At 39.7% G+C, this 13,252-nt stretch overlaps 1 protein-coding gene across 1 annotated transcript; it reads left to right on the top strand.

Annotated features, from left to right (window-relative positions):
• Nucleotides 1-7: 7 nt before the first annotated feature.
• LOC128738319 (uncharacterized) lies at nt 8-8,653 on the top strand. The gene is made up of 4 exons (XM_053833366.1): nt 8-109; nt 3,274-4,556; nt 6,948-7,126; nt 7,194-8,653. Coding segments are annotated over exons 1-4 (2,076 nt in total). The 5' UTR covers nt 8-107; the 3' UTR covers nt 7,806-8,653.
• The last annotated feature ends 4,599 nt before the right edge of the window (nt 8,654-13,252 follow it).

The following is a 13,252-nucleotide window of genomic DNA, read 5'->3' on the forward strand; positions in this document are numbered from 1 at the left end:
GTTTGAGTGAATCGTCCAAAGTGTTCGGACAGAAATCCACGTATCTCCGTTTAACGCTTATTTCTGCAAAGTTTTTGCCGAGGAATTTTATAACATCCAACATCAAAATGTAAGTAAATACTTTTACAATAGTTTAGTACAGATTAACGTTACTTGCAATGGTGTTATTGGAAGGAAACAGGCATTTAAGCTGTAGATTATTTCGTCATGGGCTGAAAATTTTCACAGCGGCAAGATGGCGGATGCACCTTTAAACAGATTTCTCTGGGAATGGTCACTTTTCAGCTGTTTTTTAAATTTTTGCTTCTATGAAATAAAACTACAGTGAATTTTTGCATAGTTTAAACTACTAATAATTAATTCCTATGGGCTTAATTTTTAGTCGTGGTAAAAGCCGTTTCTGGAAAATTCCACAAAAAGAAGGTGAAAATTGCTGCGTCTGCGCTTTAAATTGCACAGCTGTTACATACACTGGGTTTCTGTTAACGCGGATTTATATAAATTTGAAATGGCTTTTCTGTTTTAATTATGACCTAATTGATTTATTTTATGAAGCAACGGAAGCAATAAAATACATTTTACATATTACAAGTTATGAGGTTTGTTTGAATATTTTTGGTTCAACGTTTAAATTAATTGATCTTTATTAAAGTGACTTTCAGCCATAGGCTGGTTCGTCTCCATTCAACGTTTAACCCTTTATAAGGCCGTGGCAACTACGCTTGGAATTAACACAAACTTCAGCGAAACATAATGTTAATATTCGGTAAAACCCATTTATATTCTTTTTGTTGAGAAAATTGCTGAAAAACTTGAAAAAATTGGTGGCAATATAGTTGCCGCTGCCTGTCTGGCGTAAAACGTTGGTGGCAATATTTTTGCCACCCTCTCGCAGAATCACTTGAGAAATTGATCAAGTTCTACCATTTAAATCTACAACTATACGAAGTATTCGTTAACATTTAGCTTTTTTTGCTGGAAAAATAGCTGGAAAACTTGAAATTGAACTTGAAAATTGGTGGCAATATAGTTGCCACTGCCCGTCTAGCGCTAAACGTTAATGGCAATATGTTTGCCGCAGCCCGTTAAGCCCAAAAAATAATATACGTTGCCCACCTTTTCCACTGACATGAAAGCGTTTATTGAAAATGGATGCAGCCATCTTTGATGTAACGTTGATGATTTTATGTCCTCGTTGTCAGCGGCGGACTATCAATCTTTTATCGAGCACATTTCTAAGTTGGTTGATCGTTGCTCACAAAAAATCCATCAGATCTGTCGTTAGTTAGCTTATAATATTGCACAGTTTTGCACTGTTGAACTTTAAATTTTTCTGTTTGCTTAATTTATAAAAGTACTCATTCTGAATGTAAGAATATTTCTTTTCAAAATTGTATGTAACCATTCGGCAGTTTTTTTTATTGTATTTGAAAGCGTGTAGCTTGAAAACTGATTCGTATATGCACAGCATCTAACGGTACTGAAAAATGAAAAACAAAACTTTGTTTCACGAGCGTTCGTTAAGTAACCTTTACTTCCAGGTCTCTTTCCATTCATTTGGCCATTTGGACACAAACAGAGATAACTACTAAAATAAAATACGTTAAAGAAACGACATTTTTGTAATACATAATTTAGGAGCATAGTCTTAAATGCTCTATAGCTTAGCTTAGCTTAGCTTAGACTGATTGCACATATCAATGGTTGCACTCAGTGATTGACCAGAACCAGTGAAATTGCACAATGAATCAAATGAATGGGGTTGGGATTTACCGATCATTCTCATTGTGCAAAATTCAGTGATTCGACATAATAATGATCAATAACTGCGCCGGCCACGTCCTTGCAATCAGGTGGGAACGGGGAAGGAATGTTAGTGTAATCTTTGCTGTTCTAGGGACCGTGTTAACCTCTGCATCCCTACAAAGATTACAGGAAGGTGTTTTGCTAGTAAGGTGGGGTTTGTTGGATCAGGATTCACCTTGATAAGTGATATGATCGTCGCTTTTTTATAAAGTGTAGAATTTTAGCTATGTTTTTCATCTATTCATTATTCAATCGATCGTATTTATTTTTTTCCAATTATAAATATTTATAGCAATTTAAACTCCAGACAGCCGGCTGTAGGGAGTGTTGCTAAATCGTGCATAACCGCGACAATGTTTCATCCCTGCAGAGGGAGTATTTTATAGTATAGTACGACTGGTACGTTTCAACACAAATACCGCGAAACGACAAAAATGCCGGTAACGAAGAAGATTCGGATGTACCAAATGAGGTGGTGGGGTAAGTTAAGTCAATATTTCCCTTCATTCGTAACTCTCGGTTGGATGGATGGATGAAACTGTCTACTTATTACAACTTTAAACTAGTAGTTATTATCTTTATCACGCGATATAAGAAATATATTAAAGGAAAATATATGTTTTTAATAGTTGATGCGATCTGGTGCCAAAATCTTAGGAAGTCTTAGTTTTAGATGGCTGCCAAACTCTCCATATAATGTATGTTGAAAGAAAATAAAATAAAAAAAATGAAACTGGAATGTTTATATGAGCGCTAAAGGTACCAAACTTCTATTTAGTAAGGATATGTAAAATACGTAAATTTAAACATTATACTTACCCCTCGCCACTATATTTGATGGCTCATGCCTCCTGTGAAAGTTAACAAAGGCCAACTCCGTTTTTTTTTTAATACTCCCGTCGATGTCCGTCATCCCCAGGCATTATTCATTCCGTTCACTCTTTACCGTGACACCATCATTATTTTGATTGCAATTAAGAGTATGAGAAAAAAAAACAAGTTGAAACTACCGTCAACACAATCGAGATTAAACGAGCACTTTTATCGAAACTTATCGACATCACTACTATCAACGAAAAAGCTTCACCAAATATTCCAATAGGAATTCTTCGCTATACACCCCGACCGACACATGGCCATATAGCTAGGAGCATAGTCTTAAATGCTCTATATATTATTAACCCTCTCCCAAGGGTGTTTGGGTGGTTTACAGCTCTTGGCCGTCTGAAAAATCTAATAAACAATTCGTGAAGCACAACTGTATGCCTTGTAAAACAATATTTTAGTACGTATCGAAAGTCATGAATTCACCTGTGCTGCCGTTGGACATAAAGGGCTAAATCATTACTTAATTTGCAATCCGGAGCTATAATATCGTACGCAACATTGCAGACTTTATTTCGAACTTAAATTTTTGACATGATGTATAAATTTATGTTGCTAATCTCTGATTTTTCACGTTCAAAGGTACGGCAATCAGCAATCCGGTGGATTCCGTGGTGGAATGGGCAATGGCGGTCGTATGGGCGGTGGAAACGGCGGTGGCTTCCGCGGTGGAGACCGTTCTTCGGGTGGTCCGCGCAATGGAATGGGCGGTGGCGGCTTTGGTGCCAACCGCGGCTCATTCGACCGTCAGGCCAACAACGGAGCCAGCTTACGTACGTTGCAGTGGAGCAGCTCCGATCTGCCTGCTTTCGAGAAAAACTTCTACAAGCCATCGGAGGAAATGCAGAATATGCCCGACTCGGAGGTTACGCGATTTCTGACCGATCTGGAAATTACGGTCAAGGGTAAGAATGTCCCACGTCCAAGCATGAGCTTCAAGGACGGCGGTTTACCCGATTCTATTATGGATGAAGTCTTAAAGCAAGGTTTCTCAAAACCGACTGCGATTCAAGCGCAAGGAATGCCAATCGCATTGACCGGACGTGATATGGTCGGTATTGCTCAAACGGGCTCGGGAAAAACTCTCGCCTACATTGTTCCCGGATTGGTACATATTATGCATCAGGATAAAGTACGACGTGGTGACGGACCAATCGCTCTTATTTTGGCTCCCACTCGGGAGTTGGCTCAACAGATTCAACAGGTTGCAAATGACTTTGGGCATCGCATGAATGCTAACAACACGTGTGTGTTTGGAGGCGCTCCTAAAGGACCGCAGATCCGGGATCTAGAGAGAGGTGCAGAAATAGTTATTGCCACGCCGGGACGTTTAATCGATTTTCTCGAGCGAGGAATCACCAACTTGCGTCGATGCACTTATTTGGTTCTTGACGAAGCAGACCGCATGCTGGATATGGGTTTCGAACCGCAAATCAGAAAGATCATGGGACAAATTCGCCCAGACCGCCAAGTATTAATGTGGTCTGCTACCTGGCCCAAGGAGGTTCGTAATTTGGCGGAAGAATTTTTGACGGAATATGTCCAGATCAATATTGGATCTTTGAACCTTTCGGCCAATCACAACATCCTGCAAATTGTGGATGTCTGTGAAGACTATGAAAAAGATCAAAAATTGCTTAAGCTGCTTACAGAAATCTCAGCTGAAAACGAGACAAAGACTATAGTATTCGTAGAAACAAAACGTCGCGTGGATGATATCACGCGTAATATTAACAGAAATGGGTGGAGAGCCGTTTCAATCCACGGCGACAAGTCCCAGCAAGAACGTGATTATGTTCTGAATGGGTTCCGAAATGGGCGTCAAGGCATCTTGGTCGCTACTGACGTCGCCGCCCGCGGACTTGGTAAGTGTTCTGGTGCTAGAAATGCTCGCGAGAGCTATTGGCGGTTCGAAGGAGGCTGAGCGTGTGAGCGGACGAATCCAGCGTTTGGACGATAACACAAGTTATCGCCTAAAGTCGAAGGTTCCCGTAGCGCATGTTCGGCTTGCCGACCGTGAATCATATGCGTTGGGATAAATTGTATTTGCCTGCTAGATTTTGTCAGTCAATCGTTTTATTCCTGGCCCGAGATCTTCGTTAGAGTTCAATTCGAGGAGAATCAGACACTGTACACCTGTGAAGATGTCCTTCAGTATTTGTTTGTGGTCGTCATACCGAACTGGCGAAAGAGATGGCTTTATGTATTTCCTGTATTCACGATCGAAACGACTAGATTAATTTCATTTCAGTTTTTCGGCGCCCGTTGGATCACACTTGTATAGTGTGTCAAAATATGTATTTCATGTCTTTCTTTACAGAGTTAGAATGGCGGATCGGACCATCACGTCAGCGAACTGGATAGCAGGTTTACTATAACTTTTATATGCTTATCATCATAACAGTGAATACCAGGAAAGATATAAACTGTGGAGCATTTCTTTTCGTGCAATCATTAGCATCGCTTAAGCGAATCTTCGCTGATGCGTTAGAATGTGTGAATGGACCGTTTAATTACTTTTTGAAAACAAATATGAAGGCCGATATTTTGCAGTGTGTATTTGATTTATCTTTCGAGGCAATAGTCGCTTTTTGACACAATCTCAAACCTATAGGGGAAGATGCCACTGTTGCTATATTTCAGTTACCTAATATAAATAGTAAAGATGGATGGCGAAGAATTCATCTTTGTACTTCAATGCTTGAGCTGTTGGATCCTCAAGCAAGTATAAACTAAATATTCGTGTAAAAATACATTGCTTTGAAGCTTTAAACAATGGTATATAGTTATCAAAGTTTGCCATTTTGATGTTGATTTATTTTTAAGTTTAAATCTGGCATTATTTTTACGCTTTATAATGCTGAATAAATTTAAAACAGTGGTAATGCGCAGATACACGTTTTTCGCACGTTAGATTCGAATAATCTTAATATGGAATTGCTTCAGGTTCATATACATAGCTATACATTTCTTTAATATATATTTTTGAATTGTCCATGGAACTTTCTACGATCAAACAAGCTACCAAAATTATTTGGAAAACAAGAACACGATATAATAACCAGATTAACTTTATTAAATGCTGGAAATGTATGCAACATACCGAAAGTTTAAAGTAGCATTTATCTTGAAAATTACGAATTTGTTTCTTCGTTGAGATTTGATACTCGTGGAGGACTGGATAGACTTACAAACGATTTACTTCTAACAGCATGCTGGCAGTGAGCTTCTCGTGGTTTTGGGGATTGTCTGCGGAAAAGGCTATTGCTAGTAACGTACTTTCTTATGTTTCATTCACTCGATCCGATCTGATGATGGCATTATTGTTTTTTCTCGTTCGTTTGTGCTTGCTGAGGGCAGTGCTCTTTTTTCCTTCTAATTAGCGTAGTCGCCAGTCGATCTTAAGTTTTGCCTCCGAATCCAACTAAACACAAAAAAAAACTCAACTTGGTGACTAAACTAACATTCTGCTTTATTTACATTCGATTCATTTGCGCTTAATACCCGAATCCATAGACATCCAAATGGTGTAACCACAAGCGAGTAATAGCTTAACCATCGATTCAGAGCTTCACTAGGGCTTTCCCTTAATTCCGATCCATTTATTTCACTGTTTGGATAAAGCAGACCTGAACCGTTCAGAAGAGCCCACCAGCCTTTCAATAACCTCTCCACCCAAACGAAATAAAATAGTGCCGTTGAATGTAAAGGAAAATGTTAAATTCAAAGTGAGTGAAATATAAATCGAATGACAAAATTTCCTATTTAGAGTATGATCTCTCGGCCAATTTGACTGTACAAAAACGTAGATGAAAATTAAAACAGACAGTGAATTTGATTATTAGCGTTTAATGAACAAGTGTAAAGATGCTTCAAGCAGATACAGACAATAATCAAAGGCACAATCTCTGATGAAGAAAACGTTCGACCTGTAGAAAGAAAACTGTGATGGATTGATCAAAATTTAGGCGTAGTAACTATGTCGAATTCGTGTCAACAAGTTATTAAACATCACACAACTCGCGGGTGGAAAATGGATTCCTCATCATGAGCTGAATTAGTTTCATAATCTGTTTTAAAGCACATTTAAATACTATCCCATTTTTTATAAACAATAATAATGGTTATTCAAGATTTCGGAATTTGTAAGAACGCTTGCTAATTGAGCGTCGCTTCCGATATCGTTTGATATTGTATTGTTTCGTTTGCTCTGAGCGACATAATAACGTTATATTCCTGTTACATGCCAACTCTAGATGTCGAAGACGTGAAGTTCGTAATTAATTACGACTATCCGTCGAATTCAGAAGATTACGTTCATCGTATTGGTAGAACCGGTCGTTCTAACAATACCGGAACAGCGTATACGTTGTTCACTAACGCCAACGCCAACAAAGCTGGAGACCTGATTAACGTTCTGCGGGAGGCAAATCAGGTAAGAATACTAGCCTCATATTTGCGTGCATGTAAATAAAATGTTCGTTTCTGTTTTGGTTTTCAAGGTAATCAACCCGAAGTTAGTTGAAATGTCTAAGTCTGGCATGAATGGTCGTGGTGGACGTAATCGCTACGGCAATCGTTTCGGTGGTCAGCAAAATCGACCACCACGCGACGGGGGCTATGGTGGGCAGCGTAACGACGGAGGTAATCGGTTCGGCAATCGTGACGGTGGTAATAAATTCGGAGGTGGGCCGCGACGAGACGCTGTAGGGGACAAATTTGGTTCTAAACCAATGCAGAATGGCGGTGGCTACCAGCCACGGGATCAGGGTGGTCGGATTCCCAACGGATCCGGTCCACCACGACAGAACCGTTTTTCCGCACCCTCAGGGGCCCCGCAAACTTTCCCAACCGGTGGAAGCGTAGCTGCCAATGGTTACAGTAAGGGAGCTTATCAGGGCACTGCAGGGGCTACTGGCACTGGTACCGCTCACGTTAGCAACGGTTACGCAAGCTACAAACCTTACAGTACTGCTCCGCCAAGCCAAGCCGCAGCGCCCTCCTTCGGTGGATACCCCAGAAGTACAGCAGCAATTCCTCCTACGTATCAATTTACTTCCCTGCCGCAGGGTAGCCAGTCTTTTACGTTTCCTCCACCTGTAACGAGTAACTAAATATTTTAATCCCTTCTCGCGTACATTTTACATTCTCATTAATTTCTATTGACATCATCTAACCCATAACAGAAACACTGATAATTTAGTAATTTTAACGGTTAGAGTATAACAAGTGAATAGTTACTAGAATAAGAAAAAAACAAATTTGATCAACTGTTAGCAGCAGGAACGATTACTGCATCAATTTGAAAATTTCGCATTCAATTTATAGTGAATCTTTTCTCCTTAGTTTCGTAGTGTTTCTCAGTACGATGCGACGGATTATTTAAATGTGATATTTTTCCACATAGCCCAAATTACAACAATATTATCAAATTTCTTAGCGTTCATTCATGTATTTATTATTTACTTAGCGGAGGCTGTTCTCCGTGTTTTATAACACGGATATATCTACTGTGAATTTATTAAATGTATGATGTGAAATGTAAGTGATGATTGAAAGTGTGACTCTATCAAACAAATTAAATTTATAAACAATGCAATTCCAGAATAAAATAGCCAAAAGCAAAATAAGTCAGCAGTGACACTAGCTCTGTTTGTTACAGGAAGGCTACAACAGTGTATGTGTCTTTTTAGACCTTTGAAATAAAACAGATGGTTTTGGCAAATATTTTTAAACAAACAGAATACAACTACAGTGTTTTAATTGCACTTTTCCACACAATAATTGGTGTATTTAGCTGAAGCAATAGTACTAACCATTTCCTTTTCCAGCACATAAAAAATATATATACCCAGTATTGTTACTAACAGCTCTGAAATGTGTAATTTATTTTGCCAGAATCATGTTTTGGTAAAATGAAAGTCGATATTTGGAGTAGTTATAAAACAATAAAATTACAAATACTAGGTAAGCCTGGTTTGGTTTTATATTCAATCCGAAAAACAAGGTAAAATAGCTGTAAAATTATTTTCGTATTGAACAAGTAAGTTTATTGCGTTTAGTATGTGGTCCTTACTTCAGTCTCTTTATGATTCGTCAATTACTGCACGTTTGTTTTTGTTTCCACCCGTTCACTTTAACCATACTCGTTATTTCTACGTTATGAGGTCAACCGATTAAAACGGGTTTAGCCAAGTTTACATGGCATTCAACACGACTCAGGTTGACAGCTATTGTACTAAAGAAAAATTTGTAGCGGTAGGGTAGTTGATCCAGTAGTTGTGGTAGTACCAATAGTTGCGCTACTATTCATTATTAATGCATATTTTCGTCACCGTAGCATTTTAGATAAAACAATTACATTCATTATATAAAACAGGTTTTTAGAAGTATTGGTAGTTAGATTACACCATTTAAAATTAAAGCATTATTTGCTAAAATGCCAATTTTCCAAAATCTAACGCGCAGTTGGAGCACACAACTATAGGCGCTCATCTATAGTTTTGCTACGATGTTTTTTCACTTAGCAACCTAGCAATGAATATGGAATAACACAATTAAAGGAACATCAAACTTAATTAAGGAAACATTAGCGCAACTGTTGGTACAATATAATTGAATCGGAAAATTCATTTTTTCTTTATAAAGCTTCTCGTACAACGAAAGCAATTGTCTTGCCTTGTGACAAATACCTTGTATTTGATAAATTTTTTATTCCACAAGCATTAATTGAAGCATATACCTCAATAAACAAGCAAAATGAAGGTATATTGTGCTTAATGGCGCAACTAATGGATCATCTACCCTACCATGTTTAGAATTAGAATTAATGAAATATTGCTATTAGAGCCCTATTCTGAAGTCACTCGAGTGACTACCCGATTGGTCCACTTTTAAGTTGTCACGTAAGTCACACGCGACCAGGGATGGAAAACAATCACTTCTAGCGATCAAGATCATAGAAGCGATCAGATTCAGATTTACTGACATCACTACTTGTAAGCGACAAACGCTTTGTCGCGATCCGTACAGATTATGACAAACCTTCTGTCAGATCATGTTCATTGCATGATTGCGTTGAGAAATATAACAGATACAGACGATTGGTTGTATGCATTGAATGAATCACAATACAAGCAATGTGTGATCTTTTTTCTCGAAGCTAGGTAAGGTGTAACACTGCTGACACTGTTTAGAGAACAAAATCTTATGATCAACGGTAAAGATTCACTGTTTGTCATGATCTGTACGGATCGTGATCTGTGCGTGTAGCGATAACTCACAGATTTGATCAAAATCACTGATTTTCCATCCCTGCACGCGACACGTTTTTTTGAGTAACTCGACTGAGTCAGCCGCTAAAAAGCTAGTGACTCAACTGTCAGCAAGTGACGCCTGAGCTTACTTTGTTTTGGTTATTCATCGAGCTGCGTAAGTAATTCAAAATCCGTATCCATACCACAGAGAACAGACTACCAGGTAATTGACAAAAAGTGTGTAAAAGGTTTTTATGTAATCTACGAGTAATCCTTCAATAGAGCACCCCTCGAGCACTAAGTGGCAAACTAAATCTTGATGTCGCTGCCATCGCTGCTATGTAACTCCAGCACAAAGAAATATTGATAAAGGTACATGGATATTTTTTGATGCGTTTGGCAAACTATTTCTGGAGGGCGCTACCGACAGGTTTTACACACAAAAAATCGATTACTTCCTTCGAGCCTGTTAATCTGTTCTCTGTGTCCATACATCGGCTCTCACCCACGGGTTGCTGGCAACTAATGAGCTGCGGGCTTCGTGAGCGGACTGTGCAGAAAGACACTGCGGTGGTTGTCATACGCTTGCGCCATTGACGTAAGCGTTAGATGCTGTGCTTCTCACACTCGTTCACGTGAGAGTGGGAAATGCGAATAAAGACAGGTGATATTATTTTAGGAGTTTGTAGAACACCAATGTGCAACCATTGTCGGTAGGAAAAATTTCATTCGCGAACATTAGGATCAGTGTTGTTGAGTAATCGAAAAAAGCACGATACAGCACCGACAATAATCAGCAAGCGAGTAAGAAAAAAATGAAAAATTTGTTATATGGTATACAGGATTGTATAACAATTACCCGAAAATCATTTCCCCGAAACCCGTCTCCCCGAAAGATATTTCCTCGAATGTACCAATTCTCCGAAAACCATTTTCCCGAAATATATTTCCCCGAATGTACTAGTTTCCTGAAAGATATTTCCCCGAATATACTAATTCCTCGCAAAATATTTCCCCGAATGTACCAATTCCCCGAAAAACATTTTCGTAAAGGTATCATTTCCCCGAAAACCACTTACCCGAATACTGATTTCCACGATTAAAATTCATGCTACATTTCATTGCAAGCCTGTTGTCAAGTGTATGTCTGGTTTTACCCAATTTTTTTTCCAGTATCTTCAAAGTAGAAAGAAATATGTGTAAGATTATACGACATACAGGGAAATATTTTCCCCGACTGAAGTTTTTCTGAAAAATGCTTTTCCGAATGTATTGATTCCTCGAATGTACTGAATTCGAAAATCAGTTTCCTCAATGGTACTATAGATTCCCAAGATACAGTTTATAAAAACCAATTTCCCGAATGCCGCTTCCCCGGAAAGCATGTTTTTAAAAATAAGCCATTACTTCCACTGCGCAGCATTATAGAATAGGTGATGCAGTTTTATGCTGCAAATCTGATAAGTTTAAAATTTGATAGTCTAAAAACTGGGGTTGAGTACCACAGAAGACTGCAAATCAAAAAGTAGAAAAACACAAAGCTGAAACAATTGGAACGTCAATCAATTTTGTCGGAACATGTAACATACTATTTAACATTACAAATCAAAACCAGTTTTCACATATTCTTGCTCATAAAATATCTGCTGTTCGTGCGGAATCAACTGAAAATTAGTTACTACGGCTTACTTACTTACTTATGTGTCTATGTCCGCGGGTCCGGCAGAACAAAGGGATGAAATCAGAGATCTCAACTGCTGACGGTTACCCGCCATGGCTTTTACCTGTCGCCAGGACAGGTTCTCGTCTACAGCCCGGATGTCGTTGGCTAAGCTCCGTCGCCATGAGCCTCTGGGTCTGCCTCTTCTACGCTGTCCTTGTGGATGCCAGTCGAGTGCTTCTCTGCAAACCTCGTTCGCTCCTATCCTCAAGGTGTGTCCGATCCACTTCCACCTACGTTCACGAATTTCTGTGGCTATCGGCCGTTGATGACACCGACGATGGAGTTCCTCATTGGATATCCAATTATCAGGCCACCAGGCACGAATAATGGCACGAATCGCAGGCACCAATTAATGAATACCTGCAATTTTTGCGTTGTCTCCGCTGAGTCGCATCACGTTTCGCAGGCATACAGCAGTACGGATTTAACGTTTGAATTAAAGATTCGGGTTTTCGTACGTAGAGTGATCTGGTTTGAGCGCCAAATGTTTCGCAGACCTGCAAAGGCACCCCTGGTCTTCCTGATCCGTGTGGCTATATCAGTCTTGGTACCACCATCGGGCGTTGTTTGGCTACCAAGATATTGAAAGGCGTCTACCTGCTCAACTTGTTGTCCCGCTACTGTAAAGTTGGTGGAATTGTCAGTGTTCACTACCATAGACTTAGTTTTCGCTACATTGACTGTGATACCTGCTGCCTGGGAGCTCTCGGAGAGGTCATCTAACTTGCTCTGCATATCGTTTCGGCGTTGTGCGAGCAAGACAATGTCGTCGGCTAGGTCGAGGTCATTTAGCTGCTCCATCGTTAGAGGATTCCAAGGCAATCCTCGATTTGGTCTACTGTCAATTGCTCCAACTAATATCTCATCCATAACGATGAGAAACAGAAGCGGTGATAAAATGCAGCCCTGTCTCACGCCAGCAGTAACCCTTATCGGGTCGGGCAAGACGCCGTCGTGCAAAACCTTGCACGAGAACGCCTCGTACTGAGCCTCGATGAGATGAACTAGCTTATCTGGAACTCCTCTACGGCTAAGCGCGCCCCAGATGTTTTCGTGATTGAGTCAGTCGAACGCCTTTTCGAAGTCAACGAACACCAGCAGAAGAGAGTCCTGGAATACGTTACTACGTTACTACTACCTGGAGTTACTACGGCTGGGCATGCGGAAATTCACAAATTTGTGCGGGTATGCGGAAATTGTAGAAATTCAATGGTGGATTGGCTTTCATTTATCTTGGTGAATAGATGGATCATTCCTCGTGAACTTTGACCTTCTTAGGTCCCTTGGAATGATTTCCAACGTATAAAAGAAAAATCGTTTTCGCATCATGTAGGTAAGGCCAGTGCCGTAGCGTGCGGTTGTCATACTAGCCACCGCCGAGGGTGCTAGGTCTGAAAGGTGCCAAAAAGCAAGGCTCCAATAATAATTACAACCCTTTTTTACCATACTTTCACTCGAAACACCGTGTAAATGTCAATTAAAGGTAATGACATTATATTTCATCAAAAACTGAAACAAAATTCGTCATTATTTCAAAGATATTCTCGCAGTTTGCTATTGTTGATAGTTGATACCGCTCATC

Source organism: Sabethes cyaneus, chromosome 2 (assembly GCF_943734655.1).
Source record: "Sabethes cyaneus chromosome 2, idSabCyanKW18_F2, whole genome shotgun sequence".
In the NCBI taxonomy this organism is placed as follows: Eukaryota; Metazoa; Arthropoda; class Insecta; order Diptera; family Culicidae; genus Sabethes; species Sabethes cyaneus.